Source organism: Neltuma alba, unplaced genomic scaffold, assembly GCF_004799145.2.
Source record: "Neltuma alba isolate B1F8T4 unplaced genomic scaffold, ASM479914v2 tig00002540_pilon, whole genome shotgun sequence".
Lineage (NCBI taxonomy): Eukaryota > Viridiplantae > Streptophyta > Magnoliopsida > Fabales > Fabaceae > Neltuma > Neltuma alba.
The window spans coordinates 15475-36888 of NW_021632906.1; the positions used below are offsets into that span (position 1 = coordinate 15475).

The window sequence follows — 21414 nt, forward strand, 5'->3', positions numbered from 1 at the left end:
ACAGTATCAGCTCCTCCTATTTTTCTCAATATCAAAGTTGTCCATTAATATTTAATAAATATTAATATAACCTTATAATACAAAATTTATACAAAATAATGTTATCCATATAGGCCATAAATATTCGCGCCCACTCATCTTAGAGTGCCGGCTCAACATTTTTTTGGCCAAAAATTCAATTTTATTTCAGTGCAAATTTCTACATCAGATACCAATCATACAACACTACGCATGGGATTTTATTTCAGCTGTTATATTTGGGCCCCAGAAAAAGATATTTTTTGAAATATTTTCTTAAAATCTATCTGTCTTATGCTATTTCACGTAGGGGTGTTCAAGGCCGGCCCGTCCCGGTCGACCCGTTTCGGTCCCGGTCTTATTGGGACGGGACGGGACAAACCGGGACGAGACAAAAAAGGGACCGGGACGGGACACGGGACGGGGTCGTCCCGTCCCGTCCCGGTTCCTTTTTTAAAAAAAAAAATTAATTTTTTTAATTTTTTATATAATATCATTTTTTTTCATATTTTTTTAAGATTTGAGACTATTGTATGGAACTATGAATATATTTATTTAGAGTTTTTATATTTGTTAATGATTTGAGATTATTGATGATTAGAATTTTTAGCAAGTTTTTATTGTGTTAAAAGCTTTTGTTTAGAGTTTTTAATAACTATTATATGTAATATTTTGAGCTTTTGTTTAAGAGTGCCCAAACAAATAAAAAAGATGTTTTTATAAGATTTAAGCTCAAAAAAATATAATTAAAAAAATTAGATTTTTTTAAAAAAATTAAAAAAAATTATTTCGGGACGTCCCGGTCCCGTCCCAGATCCGTCCCGTCCTGACCAGGACCGGGACAACCTCGGGACGGGCCGGGACACGGGACAGAAAATCTGTCCCGTTACTGTTCATCAGGACGAAACCGGGACGGACCTGTCTCGGTCCCGATCCGTCCCGTGAACACCCCTAAATTTTCACGTGAAATAATTAAATAAGTGACTCTTTGAATATCGTGGGCCACAAAAAAGACCATCGAGTGTCACGTGAGAACATTCTTATTAAAATCAGAATATGATCCAAATTTTATTAATCAGAATATTATTAAATATGGTCCTTTTTCCGTACAAATTTATAGTACTCCGATTCCGAATATAATGTCCGTTTTATAATGTAAATTTACTCATATAAAGCAAAACTCAGGGCGGAGCCTTGGGGCATCACGATGGGATTGAAGGGAGCCTAGGACAGTAGGCTTAGGAGCGTCGTCCTACGAAGTAACTCTACCGAGGCCCTAATGCTCCTCTCTCTTTCGACTGAATATGCTGGCATTCTCGAAATGCATGACTTGCCTGGGGAGACTGGGATCTTGAGCTGCAGCTTGTTGACCCAGCTCAAAACCAGTTAGCGAACGCCCTAGCCAGACATGCCCTTGGCAGTAACGTGGGTCTGCAGATTCTTGGCCCCGAGTCACCAGGGGAGCTCTTATTATGAGCTAATCTGACATCCTAGTCGCTTGCTTGTTTGTGTTTTTTTTTCCTTTCGTTGTATCCCAAAAAAAAAAATCTGCATCCTGAGGAATCTTCTTCACTAGATTTCTTAAAGCCTAACATGATCGCTTCGTCGTCTCAGTAAATCGTGATCACCACCAGTAGCTATTGTGAACGAGGATTGGAGTTCTGTTACACGGCACCAATTGCACGAGACGACCAACCCCTATCTCCTCACTCGGCCATCAATTATGGACAAAGACGACCACCAGAAATTGCGTTCCACATGGCTGCCGCTGCCACTGAATCATGATTCAATGCTTTAAGTTCATTCATATTTCATTTGGTACGATACTACTCTTCCAGTCTTAAATATAAGACCCTTAGACTGACGTGTATAAAGATCTTATATTTAGGACCGGAGAAGTATGATACAGTCAAAATACCCTCCAAACAAATGTTTAGGAAATACAAAATTTGAGAAGGGCCACCCGGGGGGGGGGATTCTTTATCAAGCGAAGAATTGTGAATTCCTGGAACAAAGCATTCATGAGAAATAGCTCAACTCTACGAAGCCATGCAAAGCTGAAATCGCAATTCAAAACCTTACAAACAGAATCTTCTTTCTTTAGTAAGAGCCACGCTCCAATGTTTCTTTCGCAACTTTCAAATCCAACATTATACTTCTGGTTATTGAACTTACTGCTACTTCTAGAAAAATGAACCCAGGCGCAAAAAAATTGATCATTCATGCAGACTCCGATTCTGCACTGCCCTCACTTTCTTGACTACTCTCAGGAGTTTCACTTGTATCCTGTTCTTGCGGTTCTTCCCCCTCAGGCTTTGCAGGTCCTGGGCCAGCTGATACCTTCACCATTGAAGGACGCAAGAGTCTTTCCCCGAGTTTGAAACCCTTCCTGAATTCTTCAATTATGATGTCCTCCTCAAATTCGGTGGAATCTTCACGCATAATTGCTTCGTGCAGCTTTCAGAAGTGCAAATTATGATTTATCAATAAATCGCTCAAGCCTTAACATATATAATTAACTCGTAAAACCACCAGCTTGCAGGGATTTCAACTAGTATCCAGATAAAATCATCTAATAAGCCTTAACATATCTAATAAGCAAAGGACTGAAAGTAGTTCTTCGGAACCAAGAATACACATTGAATTCTCCACACATACAATTGTGGGTTTTTTAGTTGGAAAAACTCATCAAGTAGCTTGAATCAATCAAGCACTACTCAGAATTTAATGCGTGTCCAGATATTCAGGAAATCTAAATAAAGTTCAGAGTGTTCAAAAAAGTTTGTCATAGATGACCCCAATATGGCCCAAAAAACAAGAAAAAGGTGGATATTTTTCTATTATCTAAAAACTTTTGTATTCATAAAAGGACCATGCTTAAAAATACCGTGCGGACTGAATGCATTGGAGGATAACCCCAAGCAGATAGGTGTAAATTTAGTTTAAGTCAAACAACTCTAGGGTGATAAAATCAAAAAAGACGACATGAATATCATCATCATGTTGTGTAGCAGATAATTGAACAGGCTGCTCCTCAACAACAGGAACATTGTTGTATTTAGACCATGGGATAAACTTGGTTATAGCTCACCATGAAGCGCTAACAAATACTTGGGCTGATCTACCAGAAGAAGAAATAATTATAGGCAGTAAGGCCAAATAATTATCACCGTTGAAAACTTTTTTTTTTTGTTGAAGGTCAAATAGGTTTTCCATTTAACACTATAAGCTAGAAGGGTCGAGTAAACTTACCATAGGATCAAAAGGTTTTCCAACTGTCTCCACAGGTTCAACTCCAAGCGAGGTTAGAATTTCAATGAACTGTTTATATATGCTTTGGTAGCTGTTATTTATCTTTTCCTCTCCCTCTGTCTCCACCTTGATCTGAGTTTTTGCTCTCTCAAAATTATCCAGTACTGGCAATAAACTTTCCACAACTTCCCCTTCAGCATTTGTAACCAGTGAAAGGCGTTCTCTTTCGGTCCTCTTGCGGAAATTGTCAAAGTCAGCACTAATTCTCAGAACCCGCTCTTTTTCTATTGATAGCTCTTCAGATAAAGAAGCGACTTTTCGTTCAAGACCATTTTTCTCATCTTCAATGGATTTCAACGATGACTCCAACTCAATAATTTTGGTTTCATCATTATTAGTTACTGCTTCTTTGTAAGACTGAAATAACGTTAGAAGGGGTGAATCGGGTGTTTCCTCAGCATCAATAACTTCATTGTCACCTGTATCATCCTCTGCACCGGCAGCACCATCTGAGGAATCCTGTAACATGAACATATCAGACTGCCAGCAATTTGAGAGAGGATCAGGAATCAAATTTCTGGATGCTTCTATTCCCTGTATCAGGAATATTTTAACATTCTGAACCTCAATCATAGATACTCATCCAGTGAGAATTAATGTTCCTAATGGCAGGGAGGCACTAAAACTACAAAAAAGGAACAACCCCAAAAAAAAAAATTCCAAAAAATTAAATAGCATACAGCTCGAGATATGATTGCAAGGAAGAAAGTGGCACACTACTAGAAAGAAGTGGCATAAAAAAAATGACTTCGTTTTTTAATAATAAAAAGTGCCCCCTAACAAGAGATATGCACCCCAGGCAACAATGGTGACACAAAAAAATAAATTTTTATTGTTCAAAAATCCATAAAGGAGAATGAGAGACATGGAAGCAAATTCATGGAAGAATTACTCCTACTAACACTAATATACAGGAATTTTTAATCTACCCAAAAATCAGGGGGGGAACATTGAGCACAGTAGATATGTAACGTTAGAATTAATACAAATAATTGAATCAAAGTACTTGAGACGACACCTTCATACCACAAGTAGATACGTACTACTAATTCATCCAAAAACAACAAACAAAAAACAAAAGAAAAAGATATGTACTCCTACTTTTATGTTATGGCTTTTTGCACTTCAAGGAACTACAGATTTTTGGTCTTTTATAAAACACCAAAACAATTGCCAATTTCCACTCAGAGCTTTGCAGATAAAAAAAAAAAAACACACACACACACACTTCCAATACAATAGTATCATCCTTGCTCCTTAGTGGAAGCTGTAAAGTTTCCAACCTATCAAGTAGTTAAGTTAAGTCGTTATTGAAAGGAGGTCCGAAAAAATGAAATTTGGCGTCAAATAATTGAAGACGTATCCAGGAATCCACAAGTCATTATTCCTGCTTGTGGAAAGTAATTTATTTAATACTATGATTACAATCGATGTGCAGTTTGCATCCTTTGGTTTCAGTAACTGCAATTTACCCATCATTTACCTCATGGCACGGATCAAGACTTTCATTAGTAAGCCATCTAAATGGACCCAAAAGAATTGCAATTTACCATCATCAGCTATTCAGTTCCACGATCAATGAATCACAAAAGTAGAGGCCCTTTTTTGACCAAAAAGAGGCCTTTACTCTTTAAGGAACGAAGAAACTTCCCCGTCTCAATAGATTGGTTCAATTTTTTATACTAACAACACAATTTTGGCCTTGTATTAGTTTAATTCTTTGCCTAGCTACCTTATTGCATCTCTCATTTATCTTCTTTACACTAGCAGCTCCCATCCATATTTCAAAGCCTGGACAACTCTAGTATAACAATCCCCATTTTCCTCTACGTGAATGCATAACATAATCGGGACTCGCAGAATTGTTTGCACGTCAGCATTCAGCCATGACACTCAACCCCCCCCCCCCCCAAAAAAAAAATCTTCTGGATAACTCAAGTATTGATTCTTCAGAAATTACAGGGACTGAGCGCAAAACACTGATAATCTAGCAGCCACTACATCTCTACATATACTTCCCCCTCATACTTGGCAGCCATAATATACGAAAACAGAACTAACAGGAATGATAATTAAAATGTAATTAATTTAGCATCTCTCGAAAACAAAATTGAACTAATATTAATAATAAACAAAAAAAAAAAGAATACATAGAATGACTCACCAGGACTTCTGGTTCGTGAACTTCCTGAGCCTCAGCGGTGTCGGCTTCCCCATTGAAAGCAAAGGGCACAAGCTTTACCACCCGTTGCGATGCTGTATTCCCCAACTGCGGAGAGGCTACAGAAAAGGGTCTGAAACTACTGGCGTGTTTCAGGGAGACGCATAAGGGTTTATGAGAAGTGGAAGACAGAGGTGGAAGTGGCGGCCGAAAGGCGGTGGGGGCTCTAAGGGCAGTCGCCATCGCCAGGAGCTCCGAGGGAGAGAGGGATAAGGGCTCGGGGCCGGGAGGGATAAGGGAGTTGGCGAGTGAAGTTGAGTAAACAAGGGGAAAATGTGAGCTGTGGTCAACCATGTCAAAATTGACCGTTGGATGGATTTTTAGTCGTATGATCAGAGGGTGGCATAGCAATGTAAGCGGCGGGACCCATTCATTCTGAAGAAGCTTCTGGGCTGCTCGCCTCGCCTCGCCTCGCCTCGCCTCTTGGCTGTCAGCAGCATTCTGCTCCCTCCTATCCTAATTATAGGAATTAATTAATTAATTTAAAGAGATTAAAAAAATAAGTTTATTTATTTATTTATAATAAATAGGTATTGTCTTTTCTAAAATATTCTTACTAATCAAATGTGTTGGCTAAAACTAGAATTATTAGAATGACTATTTTTTTAAAAAAATTACATAAATATGAGAGACAAAATGGATTGGAGTCTTATATTTAGGACCAAAATAAAAATCAAACAAGGTCTTATATTAAGGACCGGAGGTGGTATTTATGTAGTACTAGTACTGCTTAATTATTTTAATTTAAGCAATCAAAATTATTTTTGATTTGCACCTTTCTACATTTTCTGTCTGTATGTTTGATTCAGGATAATATTGTCTCCGGATTAATTTTTGTAAAGAGGTGAGTTTTCATGTACTTCCTCTGATTCATTTTATAATTTTTAATTAATTATTTTATATAAGTTAAAGAAGTTACCTAAAATTAATTATTCTTGACAAAATCTCAAAATTATTCTACATACAAATTAATTGGAAAAGCTGGTTAATCAGTTTACATATTTTAAAATTAGTTAAGGATACTATGTAAGAAAATTAATACTATCTCCGGTTCTTAATATAAGAGTTAGTTCGACTTTTTTTTAATGCTAAATGTAAGACCCCAATTCACTTTGTCTCTTATATTTATCATTTTTTTAAAAGATAATCTTTATAATAACGATAGTTCTAATCAATACATTCGATCAACAAAAATATTTTAAAAAAATAATATTTATTTATTATAAATAACTATCTTAAATAACTTTTTAATTTCCTCGGATTAATCAAATAGTTGGCCGACTAGTATTTTATACAAAACATGTACCTCTCGGCGCTCCTACGCTTGGATGATGCTTTTGATCCTAACGCATTTGTGGGCGTAATGCCTAAGAAAAGAGTTTTTGGGCCCGCGCAAGTGAGTTTTTCTTTTTTTTTTTTGGGCCATCACAACTGAGTCTAATGTTATCAACCAAAAATCAGAAACAAAGTTAGAAGCTTAGGAATATAAAATAAATATATAAAAAAACATATCGGGAAATAAAAAATACTTTTTTAAAATTAAATATCTCAGACTGGTCCCTGCTCTCTAGTATCGTATCTATGGGGGAAAAATTTTTTATTAATCACTCTCATCCTCCCGACAAAATTTAAGAGGTTAACCTAACAACTATGACAGAGTTTATATTTTGCCAATTCGATTTGATTTTAATAAGTCCTAATAACTTTAATTCAATCATAACTCAGTTTTTACATTTTAATTTATACAGCTCAAATTTAACCATTTAAAGTATGCCGTGATCTTGGAAACTTAAATTTTAAATAATCAAAACTATAAAGAGTGAGTTTACAGTAACCTACACAGGTGTAATTGCATTGTAGAGAGTTATAATTGAGTTAAAATCATAAGAATAAAAAATTAACTTTCTCATTTTAAAATTTCAGGCAGCCATGCAAATTAAGAAGCCTACACAGGTAAAAGATTAAATCACGAAGCAATGTTTCCGGGGCATCAAGTAGTAAGCACATCATATTATTCATTTGCATCAAACGACATTAATCACCACGGATAAGCATTATGCATTGCGGTGAGCGAATTAAAACTGTTAGGATTCATATTTAATTATATTAATGTTTTTATAATATCAAAAGGAGTCCAGAGGTCACGGACGTGGGGATAGAAGGTAATCACCCACAAAGCTTGAAATAGGAAGAAGGCTGTCCTTTTTTGGGCTCATAGCGGTGCCCGACTCTGATTCTCTGAATCTTCTCTGACACATTTCTATAAATAAAATAATACAATACGCAATAAAGGTCCCCTTTTGCTTTCTATTATTTCTTTTGGATACAGTCATACTTGCTGTCTTCAACTCACCCAAGCCTCCGTTCTTCTCCTTTCTCCCAGACCTTGGCCGCCGGAACTAGCAATATGAGGTTGATTCCAAGTTGTGCTCTGTGTTTGTGGCTTTTCATCTCAGTGGTACTGAATCCAGAGCCATTGTTATTAGATGCTTCAAGGGACTGTGATTTTCCGGCCATCTTCAACTTTGGAGACTCCAATTCTGACACCGGTGGTCTCTCTGCTGCCTTCGGCCAAGCCCGTCCTCCTCATGGCGAGTCCTTCTTCCGCCACCCTGCCGGACGCTACTGCGACGGCCGTCTTGTCATTGATTTCATAGGTACCTTCCACCTTTTTCTCTCCTCTCTCCCTGTCAATCTCCGACTCCTATTCAGTCGATTTATTCAGATTCAGATCCCAATTTTGTTGTGTTTGCAACAGTCCATGTCATGGATACTACATGCGAACACATCAGTCCACAGTTCTACCGCCTTGGAAGAACAGCGTGGTCATTTTCTGATTTCTGTAGACGATTTTGAGAAAAGATCGCTTAAAATATTGTTTTTTATTATATCAAGGCGGCGACAAACATGTTATGTTTAATTTTTATTTTATTGCCCTTCTGTTAGACTATTGGGTCTGTGCTGTTGCTACTAACGCATAAGGACAAAAAAGCATTAAAAAGGATAGCGTGATGCAATAACTTCAGGTTTCGGCCAAAAAAAAAAATTAATAGTAACTTAAGGTCGATCTGTTTCCCCTATTAAAAATAGTTTCGCCATTCTTAACGTGATCGACCGGTTTAAATTTCAATTATATGCATAACTGATGACTAATTAGTGCCAATTAATCCATGACACGTTCTACAATCATCTTTTAGCACTAAACACACGAATTTTCGCCTTATGAAGCCCTGTGGCCCTGAATTTCTGGTAATTAATGTAAAATCGTGTCGGCATCAGTCAAAATAAGAGGTAATGGCCAGATGCGGTAAATATCATTTGTTTCTAAAAATTGTTTGGATAGATTCAAAATCATAGTTTTGAAAGTGTTTTCGTGGTGTACGAGTTTGTCTCGTTTTGATCTTTTCTTCTGAAGATTCTACTTTTCAGATACGAGGCTAACACTGATATGAGATTGCACCAAGATATTTCGCTCAAATTATTAGAAGAGTTACTCTGATCTTTTGTAGACTCGCAGTCATCTAGCTGTGAGAATTAACTATTGGTGACAGAGATCTTTTGTTTTTTTTTTTAAATAAAAAATTGGTCGTCAAAAGCTAAGGAGCTGGGTCTACCATATTTGAATGCTTTCCTTGATTCGGTTGGCTCAAATTTTACGCATGGAGCCAACTTTGCCACGGCGGGATCCACCATCAGGCCCCAGAATACAACCCTTCATCAGGTTGGTGGGTTCAGTCCTTTCTCTCTGGACGTCCAGTTCGTTCAATTCAGTGATTTCCAGCGCAGATCTCAAACTTTTCGCAATAAAGGTATTGGCTGTGTCTATACGCCTCTCATTTTCTCTTCCCTATCCATTCCCAAAAAACCTAACCACAACTAAAGATACGGTCAGTGTTAACTTGAGAATTTACCTTGACGTGGATGTCATGGATTTTTTTTATTTTTTTCCTTCAGGAGGATTATATACAGCATTGCTGCCAAAAGCACAAGACTTTTCTCGTGCATTATACACTTTCGATATTGGGCAGAACGACTTGACGGCAGGTTATTTCCATAACATGTCCACTGATCAAGTCAAAGCATATGTTCCTGATGTTTTAGCACAGTTCAACAACATCGTGAAGGTGAACTAAAAGTCCTAGATTAAAAAATCTTGTGCTTTCACATTTATGCTTTTGGTGTTCAGAACGCAGTCAATTACAGAAAGTCTAATTTGAACACAAGTTAAGAGGAAGGTTAATGTTATCTCTTCTCACCAAGGAAACTAACTCTGTTACTTGGTGCTTTTGATTAGTATGTATATGATCACGGAGGAAGGTCGTTCTGGATACACAATACAGGTCCAGTTGGTTGTTTGCCATACATAATGGACCTTCGTCCGCTGAAAACAACTGAGGTGGATAGAGCCGGATGTGCCATCCCTTACAACGAAGTTGCTCGTTATTTCAATCGTCGATTGAAAGCAGTTGTGCTTCAACTCAGAAAGAAACTTCCCTTGGCTGCGATCACCTACGTTGATGTCTACTCCGTCAAGTACTCCCTCATCAGTCAAGCAAAGAAGCATGGTGAGTTCTTCTGTATAAGTTTTGTTTGATGCATGTGAGAGAGTGATCTTTGGTGAGAGTTTTGGTTGATGAATGCAGGTTTCATGGAACCCCTGAGAGCTTGCTGTGGGCATGGTGGGAAGTACAACTTCAATAAAAATATTGGGTGTGGAGGAAAGATAAAGGTTCGTGGGAAAGAGGTGTTAGTGGGAAAACCATGCGGGGATCCATCGGTTTGGGTCAATTGGGATGGGGTGCACTACACTCAGGCAGCTAATAAATGGGTATTTGAACAAATTGTGGACGGATCATTTTCTGATCCTCCTATTCCACTGAACAAGGCATGCCATAGGCACCACAATTGAAGAGGTCTAATTTCACGAATCAATAAAAATATTTGAGTGCAAGAGCCGATCGTTTTATTGCTCAGTCATACAATTTCATCTGTGAAGTATGGATACTTTGAAAGAGGAGCTGAGTTCATGTTCGACGCGTACTGGATATTCGCGTTGAATAACCACGCACATTTCAAATAAATCTCAGGTCATTGTGTGTATGTTAATGCTGCGTCCTGTGTCCCCATGTCAATGTCTCTGCTTCCAGTAAGTCCATTCCCCAGTACCTCCTAAAGCATCCCATGCTTCGAAAGATCTGGACGACTTCTTTTTTTCCCCCTTTATTTTTGTGGCCGACAACTCGCTTCGAAGTTTTAATTTGATAGACATATATAAAAGAGAAAGTAAAATAAATATTACAAACAGAACAACTTAAATCACTGTATTAGACACGACTATAATTTCATTTATCGTATACAAATCATCAAGTCTTATTGATAACTTACATGCGTTAATCATCCGACCTGTGTGAGCTTTTAAAGCTGAAGAAAAACATTAGACGTTAACCGACACGAAGCACTACTTACTGGGAACACCTGAACGACATTACGGAGCTAGAAGGCCCCGAGAGACATTGCATGCTCAGCTGAACGGTACGGGGTTCAACAGAGCATTACTATTAAGTTGAGCAAATCGGATATGTATTGGTTTTTCCTCGAGCAATAGAGCTGACCTTCAAATATATACACATGTCCAAGCCATCTCCCTTAAGAGGACGCATACCAGCTTGGTAGTTCTATATGAAAGTTAAGGCGAAAAAAGAGCTCCCCTGTTTAGCCTGCCACAAGCGGTCATGGCTCGTGTTACATGTTTGATATGACACAGTCCATAAATACTTAGGCTTGTGACTCCTCATGCGGTTGGTGGTCCAAGAATGGAAAGGCTCTCAAAGTACTGAAATGCTTCACTGCGTTCATGAGGAAATGGAGCGCAACCATCAGGCATGACACAGAGCTCTAAATCACAGAGCTGCCTTGAAGTATGATTCACCAGATTAAAGGACATGACTCTGCCATCCACGAGCAACACGACCAAGGAGTCCTCTTCCTTCGGTTGACGAAGAACACACAAGATAGAAAAGGATTCATTCTTTTTCTTGAAATACCAAATCAGCTCCGGGAATGAATTCTGCATCGGAGCGAGATCCACATGGTATCTCACAGACCACCCAGAGTAATCTTCATTAATCTCCAAAATATCAAACACTACACGTTGATGAGGCTCCATCACTATCATATGCAGATGACCCCTGGACTCCCCAAAATACGCAAGATTCCAGTATTCCCAATCATCGCTAACTGGTGGCATTGGCAGAGCTTTTACGCACTGGCTGTCCACCTCAAAATACACAGAATCCTCACCTTGGCTGGACCAGTGAATGGCACCGTTGCAGTAAACACCAGCATGAATGGCCAAACTGAAGGGAGCAATGAAACAAACACCACGTTCGCTCCAAGAATCAGTCTCCGAAGCATACACTCGAATTTCAAGGCTAGGACCGTCGTCGGTAACTCCTGAAATTCCCGATGAGATTGAAATGACTTTATAGTGCGGGGATCTTGAAGGGTCAAAAGCCAAATTAAGCGTTATCAAGTTATTCCTAACTTCCAGGTCTGGCAAAGCAACGACAGCGAACTGCTTGGTGGTGGGGTTGCAGACAAAATACCTGAAGCCACAGTCATCGTCGGTCACAACAGAAGCACAATAGTCGGCAGAGGTAGGGAAGGGGAAATAGGAGGCCCAGGGTACAGACATGTGTTCTTCCAGCGGCATGAGGAAGCCAGAGGAACAAAGAAGCAGCCCATTGCATGATTGAAGAATGGTAACGCGAGGAACGTTGAGGTAATCAAAATAGGGAATGCGAACAACAGGTGAACAAGAGTTGGAAGTTCGGAGAGGGACGATTTGGAAGTGAGGAGAAGGTCTGTAATTATTGTTGAGGAGGAGGGCGCTAGGGACGGCGTGAGGGATGTGGTGGCGAAGAGTGTGGGAGCGACAGAATTGTGGATCGGAGATGAGAGTCAACCAGTGCTTCGAAACGCATTTGAATTTGAGCAGTGGTTTGGCAGGCACTCGCAGGAGTATCTCCATCAGAATATCAACGTTTCCAGCGACTGCTTCGGCTACAGCGCCGGTGCCGGCAACTCTCTTCATAGTGATGCTAGGAGTCGGGGAGGGAAGCTCGAAATCGAAAATGAAGAGAGAACGACGGGCACGTCACGTTTTCGCATGACACAGAATCCATTTAAGTTTGGTTCGTTCATTTTATTATGTACTGCCTCCTAGTATTAATTGTAAAAATTTGTTTATCATCTATAGATAAATTCTTATAAACAAAATCTTAGAACCGGAAATATTACTTAAAACATTTTTTATTAGCTATTCGTGTTAGATGCGTCGGAAATATTGAATAGTGAATACCTTGTGATCCTTTTTTTTTTTTTTAATTTGCAATCACGTTAAAACTTGAAATAAACTGAAGAATTTTTAAAGATCAATTAAGCATTTTTTTTAGTTTATTTTTATCACATACGAATGCTATTCATAAGTCCGTAACTTAAATACTACGGCAACAACTACTCAACCGGTAAGTGTGGAAACAGACTTACAGAGCAGAGCGGCTTCTCATCGACGAAAGAAGCTTCGAGTTGGAGAATATTTAGCTAGTTAGGTCCCTTGCACGCAGCGGACATCTTTGAAACATGAATAAATAATCATTTTATATTATTGGAACATAAACTGCATCATTTATTAAATATTTAGTACTAGTATTTGATGTTAAACTTATAACAATTTTTATTTAAAAACTATAAATTGTAGAGTACTACTTGTCGGCAGGAAAAAAAAACTTCATGCACCGTCTACGTTCCTGTTTAATTGCGATTTTTTAAACTAAACACTACTTTAATATTTTGAAGATAATACAAGTAATGATTTCTCCAATTATACCTTAGTATTAATTAATTTTAGAAGTTTCAAGCAATATTACTTGTCAAAATAGATGAAGGACACATTAAAACACTTGGAAAAATAATTTGACACGGTCACAATATTTATTAATTTATGTGCTTAAAAAAGCAAGGAGGGAGGGGAAAGCATAGGAATCAGTTCGCTTGTTCATTGTAGTAGTTAGTATCATGATATTTCTCCCGGTAGTGAAATTTACCCTATTGAGATATAGTTTTAATGGTTTAATTTTAAAATTTTTAACTCATAATTTTAAATAAAAAATCATTTTTTTTTTGAAAAACTATGATTGAAAGATTATATTTATATAAAATTTAAATTTTGACCATCGATGTCAAATTTGAAAGATAGAGATTTGAAAAGTATTATATGACTGTGATGAGCACCAAAACTGATTCTGAAAAAACTGATGATAGCGCCCCAAAAATTGTCGGGGAAGAGGACAAGAAAAATTGCAGATATGCTAAAGCGAAAGCAGAATGATAATGACCGATGAGGGAGGAGAAAGCAACGAACGCGCGCGGTCTGGGCTAAAAGAGGAGATCAATATGTTACGCAGGGAAGGATTTTGCGTGAGATTAGAAAGATAAACATGAAACAGAGGAAAGAGAGGTTTGTCGTTTACACGAAATGGGTCATGGAAGATGAACCTTGTCGTTTGTGCGTTGTGACGCCAATGCATTTGAGGGTCCACCATCATCAACCCCAACCAATCAAAACACTTCACCTGTAAACGTAATCATTATTCAGTCCCCATTCGGAGTCGGCAACCCCTCTCTCCCGACCTCACTCCATCCCCATCCTCACCCACAACGTTGTGTATGTGTAATATACATACATGAACGTTTATGAATATATATGTGTGTGTGTGTACGTACGTATGTGTGTAGATGCACGGCTTGTGAGATGCGTGCGTGTGTGAATTCCCCTGCGAATCCCATTATCTGATCTGCAGTGCTAAGATGGTGTTTGAAAGATTAAAAGTGACTGAGGAATTTTATCTCGGTGAAAACACTTTTTAAGAGTGTTTTTGTGATCACCTAACACCCCCTAAACTAATAAGCAGAAATGCGACCAAATTATTAGCAGTTCTTGAGTTCTTCAACGGTGCTCTTTTGGTTGAGCCCTCCCAGCAACGACTCATACCTGGAAACCCACTTCTTTGATCAAAACTTTGCTTCAATGCTTCGTGCATCGTCAACCTGCTATGCCATTTTTATTCTTCGGTTGAGATCCGTGTAAGCATGCAGAATGTAGACCCTGCATTATTTCCATGCAAGACTCCCAGGTTTTTTTTTTCTTTGTTTTTTAGCTAAAACATAGATATCTTCTTATTGGAGGTATTGTCGGGTACTAAATGTAGACACTTATCTCAGTGAAAATTCAAATCACGTTGTGAGAGACTAACTCTTTTTACTGGATCTTAACACTGTTAGTAGTCCTGGGGTTTAATTTTCACAGAACGAACGAATTCGTCTTGAGCATCATCCTGACCAGAATCAAAAGGCCCCGGGCTAGCGATGAGAATGGGATGCGGCGTAGTGAATGGGCTGACCGTGAACCTGAGACTAATGGACTATAAGACGCCGAGTGGACTGACACGGAACAAACCTATTGGGTATTTAGATGGAGGAAGATGGGGGCCTGTGGACAGTGGAGATTATTATGGTTTATGAAGATTCCTCTCCCTGTTACCGACAGAGGTTGGGTCTAGTATAAAAAACTAATACCCCACAACGTGATAAACCAATATTCGAATCTCTGGTAGAAGAGGTGTCCACATTTAGTACCTGACAGTACTTCGAATATGATTGTTTCTAATAGGAAGATACCTATGCTTTAGCAAAAAAAAGATTCCTCTCTCTGTTGTGAATAAGAATAAAAATTAGATTCAAATAATATTACCTCTAATAAAAAATTATTGTAAAAAAAAATCTTTTTACTGTAATTTTCTTTCTCGTCTTTTTTTGATCTCTTAGTATTATAGTTTTGAGACTCGTTACGATAGCCTCTGAGATTTATCTTGCAGCTGCATCTGTTAAGCTTTTATTGTCAAGTGTGATCATAACAGGGGGGATGTATGGTTCGGATGAAGTGTAGGCGAAAGCTCGGAGATACGATGAACGTAGAAATATATAAATACATACGCATACAAAGTTAAACAAAATTGATTATGGGAAAAAAATAATGCTACTTCCTGTTTTAATTATAAGATTTCATTTATATACTACAAATGAAATCTCAGAGATCGTACTGCATAGAAATTCTCAAATAAAAGGACCTGCATGGATAGAGCACATCCAGTCATCCAGTCTAACTAAGATGATTAAGCAGCATTTTATTTTATGAAACGCACAAAAGTTTTGTTAGGGGAAAAATACATTGATTTTTTTTTTTAAATTTTTATCGGACGAAAGTTTAAATTAGCAAAAGAGTCCGTCCAACTCAGTTCTTGAACAGGCCATGACATTTTTTTTTAAAAAACAATTCATCTATGAGCAAAGTCACACGTGCGTTTTTTTATATGTGCATCATTTAAAATTTTTACTTGGAGAAGTAGTGAATAAATGGTTTTTAATGCTAACATAACAAATATATAAATTTTCTATTAGATATGTATTCATCACTTCATTATTAATCGTTTGTTCATTATGTTTTAATTAAATTAAGCATAGCAGTTGAGTTAAATTTTTTATACCCCTTATATCAAGTTTTTCAATCACATATGATCATGTGTCATATTTTTAAAATATTATTTCTCTGGTTCTAAATGTAAAATCTATCCTGTAGTGTAATTATTTACAACTCAAAAAGTATCACTAAACTATAAATTCACTTGAAAAAAATTAACACAGGATCAGGTGTACTTGAAATATTTGATATAATAGATACAAAAAACTTAATATAAGTGATTTTTTTAATTAGAAATCGTTTTGATAATTGCACCCAAATCTTTTGATTAAAAGAATCAAAACCTCATTTTTTCTTTCTTTCATAAATAGGCAGGTGACGCCGATGAAAAACAACCAACATTACAGAATCTCAATTAACAATGAGCAACCAGAAATAAATAAAAAATATAGGAAAAGGGCCAGTAACTTTAACGCCTGTTCAAGAAAATAAGGGTAAGAAGAAAATAATGTCCTTCATGATATTTCCTGGTCCAATTGTTGTGCTTGTAAGATAAGTAAACTGCTTACAATGACTATAAAAGTTCATTTTTAAATGAATTATTTATTTTTATATTCTGAATTAAATAAACCAGATTATATGCTTATTTATAAAAACTCTCATGTTATAGACTATCTCCAATCCTTAATATAATAGTTAGTTGATTAATTTGAGTAAATTAAGAAAGTTTGTTAAGTTAGTTATTTGTAACAAACATGTCTTATTTTTTCTAAAATACCCTTACTGGACATATGTATTAGTTAGGAAACCTTTAACATGTATAACTATTATAAGAATTACTTTAAAAAACATAAATAAATATAAGAGATAAAATGAATTAAAATATTATATTTATAATCAAATTAAAAATTAAATAACTTTTTATATTAAAAATCGAAAGTAGTATTTTTATATACATAGAGTATTAGGTTAATAGCCTTGAAAAAGGTGAATATGTGGATTTCCGCTGTCACCCGACAATATTGCTTCCTGTGCAGCATCAATTAAATGGATCCCTAAGTCAGGTACTGTTTTGGGAATTTGGCATGAAGAAGAGAAGTCTCGAGAATCAAAAAGCAAACACAGTACTAATAGAATTGGGTTTTGCGTATCAGTCCCCAAAAAAAAAAAGGGGTTTAGCGTAAGAGGTTAATGGCTGTGCCCAAAAAAAAAAAGAAATCAAACACGAAGTTTGAAGTCTAGGAGAAAGTTCAGGCAAAAAATTAAAAAGGGGGGGGGGGATCCAGTGGAAAAGTAAACGCTGGATGCTCACAAGCAAATAGAGTTATAGAGACGCTGAAAGCTGTTGGGTTAGAGAGATGGAAATGAAAAGATAACTTGAGCTCTGAATCTGATCGATGCCCCCAAACCCCCATATGCAATAGCCAAAATCCGAAGCGGTCCACACCCGGCCCCTGCTCGACGAAATTCCTCGCCCGGGATAATCGTCTGAATCACCATGGAGTCGAGCATTCTGGATTCCATTGGCGTAGAGATCATCGGGGTGATGTCCCCTGTCTCCATCTGTATGCTCCTCGTTGTCCTCCTCGTCTACTCCCTCTCTTCCTCCAATCCCTTCTCTCCGCTTCTGTCGATACCATTCGCACCGCTGCCAACCTTGTCTACGTCGAGAACCCTTCCGACTCTGCTTCCCAGAAGCTCGAAGGTGCTCTTCTGAATGCTTTGGTCTTCGTCATCTTAATTGCCATCGTCACTTTCCTCCTTGTTCTTCTTTATTATTACAACTTCACCAATTTCCTCAAGAACTACATGCGCTTCTCCGCCTTCTTCGTTCTTGGCACCATGGGCGGATCCATCTTCTTGTCCGTCATCGAAAAGTTCTCTATTCCTGTTGATTCCGTCACTTGTTTTCTTCTTCTTTTCAATTTCACCGTTGTTGGTGTTCTCTCCGTGTTTTCGGTTGGGATCCCAATTTTACTGAGGCAAACCTACATGGTTTGTCTGGGGATTATTGTGGCGGCCTGGTTCACGAAATTGCCCGAGTGGACTACTTGGGTTTTGCTTGTCGCATTGGCTGTGTATGATTTGGTGGCTGTTTTGGCTCCCGGTGGCCCGCTTAAGCTGTTGGTGGATTTGGCCTCAACTAGGGATGAAGAGCTTCCTGCCTTGGTGTACGAGGCTCGACCTACGGTCGCTCGAACTGGGAATCGCGGGGCTTCGTCTTTAGGGTTTTTGGTCGCTGGAGTTTCAGATTCTTCGTCAATCGAGCTTCAAGCAGTGTCAAGGGACAACGTCAATAGACATGAGAACGAGAGTGGCAGCAATGCCGACTATTCTGCAGTGACCTTGGGGGATTTTCAGAATGAGGAGGCTCACAGTGACAGAGATGATGGGGAGAGGTCGCCACTGGTGGGTAATGCGCGAGAAAAGCATTCATCGAGTAGTGATTCGTCGCAATATTCGACAGTTGTCGGTCCATCCAGTCGAGGTCAGCATTTTAATGGCAGGGACCATGAGATTGTGGGTGAGGAAACATCTCCTCTTGTAGAAATGATGGAAATGGGAAATGAAGGAAGGCAGTCGAGGGCTGGTGATGTGGAGATTGCTGATAGGGGTATTAAACTTGGGCTTGGAGATTTTGTTTTCTACAGTGTCCTTGTGGGTAGAGCTGCAATGTATGACCTTATGACAGTGTATGCTTGTTACCTTGCAATCATATCAGGACTAGGTTGCACTCTAATTTTGTTGTCAGTGTGCCGTCGAGCTTTGCCTGCACTTCCTATTTCTATCACACTGGGTGTTATTTTTATTTCTTGACACGATTATTAATGGAGCCCTTCATTGTCGGTGCAGCCACAAATTTAGTGATGTTTTGAACTGGCGTTGTTTTCTTAGAGTGACAGATAATGAGAATTGTTAGAGATACACTAATCATTTCATAGGCAGGAAATTTGTTATTGGAGTTAAGAGTTAGTGCTCCGTTGTTGTCGTCTACTTTCAAGTTACATGTATTTTCTCATCATCAAATTATTTTTTCGGGGATTAGATAGTGTTGCAATTTATTATCACCAGAATGCGCATTTGGAATGCAACCTTTTTCTCACCCTTTGCCGTGGAGCTTGTAAACTTAGCACCTGTATTGTACTGCTAATGCAGTTGTCTAAGACTTTTGGCGTGCATGAGGTATGTAGAAAATAAGTGGTAATGGTGGAACTCCTTTTCTGTCTTATATTAATAGCTTATAAGTAGCCTCCTCCAATGAAGGAAATGGGACTCTTGCAATAAGTAGTTTGAGCTTACACAAAGAAACAGTGCATTACAGCCATGAAAGTAGTGAAAGAAAACAGAGAAGACAAAAATAATGTAGAAGAGACGCAGCTTCTTCCTCAGCCTAGTGTTGGAGAGATCAGGCACTTCCCTCACAACAAACCAAATATTTTCTTACCTCCTCTTAGGCCCCAAACCCCTCAATAAACCTCTCCAACCCTATAGACACACTCTCCCCAACTCACCCAGTTCACGTCCCTTGTGTGAGGTACAGCATTGGTCAGCCCACTCAGCCCAAGATCTACGGGGTCCATCAGGTAAGTGCACATTAGTACAATATACCAGTTTAACACTGCTTGCTTATGTATATTCGTTACATAAATCCCATGATAGAATGCCTTTTCCTTTCATATTTTGCTATTTTGAGGGTATGCTTATGCACATGCTTTTACAACTTTCCAGTATGCTTCAATTATGGTGAGCCCCTCTTATATGCCAAACAAGGATAAGGTTGTTTCATGCATCGTAAAGCAGTGTCCTTGTAGCCATTAACTTGCACCAAGTTGAAAATTATGTTGACTGGTGTATGTGTTCTATCACAATTTATGTTAAATGACATAAATTTGTTTACATATATTTGAATTTAGAGCTACGAGTGCATGAGCAAATTAGTCATGCATAGTAATGCAAGCACTTAGATTCTAATTTTTCTTGTATCAACAAGTTCATCAATGCCTGGCCATTTTATTCCTAACTTCATGTTTGTGCGTCATAGATAGAAGACTCTCTTTTAAGGATATCACCTATATGACCTAATTTTGAGTGAAAGGTGCTCTTACTGATTTCAGTTTGTAGCCTCTGTAATGGCTTCCCCCTTTGGGGTACAAAATGGTTTGGTTCGTTTAGATTTGATTAGTTCCCTGCTTCACTTCTGTTGTTTTACTGTATTTTCCTTCCTTTTCTGAGACAGGTGTTGGCTTTTCTCCCCATCAAGTTTAATTCCCAGTCTCGTATATGTTTCTGTGGTAAAATATCTGGGTATCTTTCTGATTATAGTGTATGAGATTTAGACAACGTTGGCAACATGAATAGAGAGTATAAGACACAGGAAAGGAGGAAAACGAGTTGGTTGCATACAAGTGGCAGGATTTGTATTTTCTAGTAGCCTGTGATGAGATCTACGAGCTTATTTCTTCAATGTCATCTTTATTTTAGTTACTATTATCATCAGCATCTTGTTCTTTGTGACCTGTCTTGTTTACTTTTACTCCATTTAAGGGAGGTCCCTCGTACCCCCCTTTTATTCCCAATTTATCTGCCTTCTGAATTCTGCCTTCAACAACGAAGTGTTATGGACTTTTTTTTTGGATAAGAGATATCTTTTGCCTTGAACCCTTCTTCTTCTTCTTCTTCTTTTTTTTTTTTTTTATTGAGTAAAAAGGAAGTTTCATTAATCAAAAATATTTACAGATCACTGCCCAGTGTAAACAACAGTCCGTGTAAGAAAGATAATTACAAAAGTCATGCATCAAGGGCAAACAAACTAGCGTAGTTGACTGCAAAACGTTGAGCCCTTCTTTAGGGATTCATAAGAGGAAAGGAGCTGGGTAGGCATAACTTTGTCTTCTCGGGCAATGAGCTAACCCTTTGGCTGGGAGTCGAGTTCCAACTCTCGCAGTCTCGCTGGGACTGCTGGCTTGAGCTCTGCCGAAGAGAGGCAATATCAAAACAATGAGAAATTTATTCTGTTTACTGGAAGGTAACTGTAGGTGAAATTTATTCAAGACTTATAATTATCAAATATTCAAATGTTAACATAATTTAGGCGGAGAGCAGTTGATTAATCCCTTCAAAATTCAACCTTTTTCCCCCTAGCCAGCTACACCCATAATGTAAAATTATAATTATGTTGTATAGAAAAACGTTATTTGTGTGATGAATATAAACAAGTAACGTTGATTACCAATCACCAATTATGTTCGGATATCAAGATAATCACAAATAATGTGCTCTCATTTTTTGTCCTAAAGCGCTTCCCTCTAATGATTGGATGTTTCAT

At 38.1% G+C, this 21414-nt stretch overlaps 3 protein-coding genes and 1 pseudogene across 4 annotated transcripts; 2 read left to right on the forward strand and 2 right to left on the reverse strand.

The window, feature by feature from the left end:
- Positions 1 to 1966: 1966 nt before the first annotated feature.
- On the reverse strand, positions 1967 to 17696 carry LOC114731831 (protein GrpE). 2 transcript variants are annotated; one of them, XM_028919086.1, is made up of 5 exons: positions 17683 to 17696; positions 16867 to 16871; positions 5495 to 5744; positions 3271 to 3789; positions 1967 to 2475 (listed from the first exon to the last, which is right to left on the reverse strand). In XM_028919086.1, exons 3-5 carry the CDS (start codon positions 5732 to 5734, stop codon positions 2239 to 2241), a joined length of 996 nt encoding a protein of 331 aa, XP_028774919.1. In that variant the 5' UTR covers positions 5735 to 5744; positions 16867 to 16871; positions 17683 to 17696; the 3' UTR covers positions 1967 to 2238. The 2 variants fall into 2 exon arrangements, with proteins under 2 accessions (XP_028774919.1, XP_028774911.1); XM_028919078.1 differs by lacking the exons at positions 16867 to 16871; positions 17683 to 17696 and having other exon boundaries at positions 5495 to 5775.
- On the forward strand, positions 7803 to 10648 carry LOC114731821 (GDSL esterase/lipase At3g26430). The gene is made up of 5 exons (XM_028919073.1): positions 7803 to 8208; positions 9148 to 9360; positions 9506 to 9675; positions 9846 to 10116; positions 10195 to 10648. Exons 1-5 carry the CDS (start codon positions 7959 to 7961, stop codon positions 10458 to 10460), a joined length of 1170 nt encoding a protein of 389 aa, XP_028774906.1. The 5' UTR covers positions 7803 to 7958; the 3' UTR covers positions 10461 to 10648.
- Positions 11343 to 12644, reverse strand: LOC114731845 (F-box protein At5g07610-like). Its single transcript, XM_028919093.1, has one exon. It carries the CDS (start codon positions 12642 to 12644, stop codon positions 11343 to 11345), a length of 1302 nt encoding a protein of 433 aa, XP_028774926.1.
- On the forward strand, positions 17452 to 20183 carry LOC114731810 (presenilin-like protein At1g08700; annotated as a pseudogene).
- Positions 20184 to 21414: the final 1231 nt, after the last annotated feature.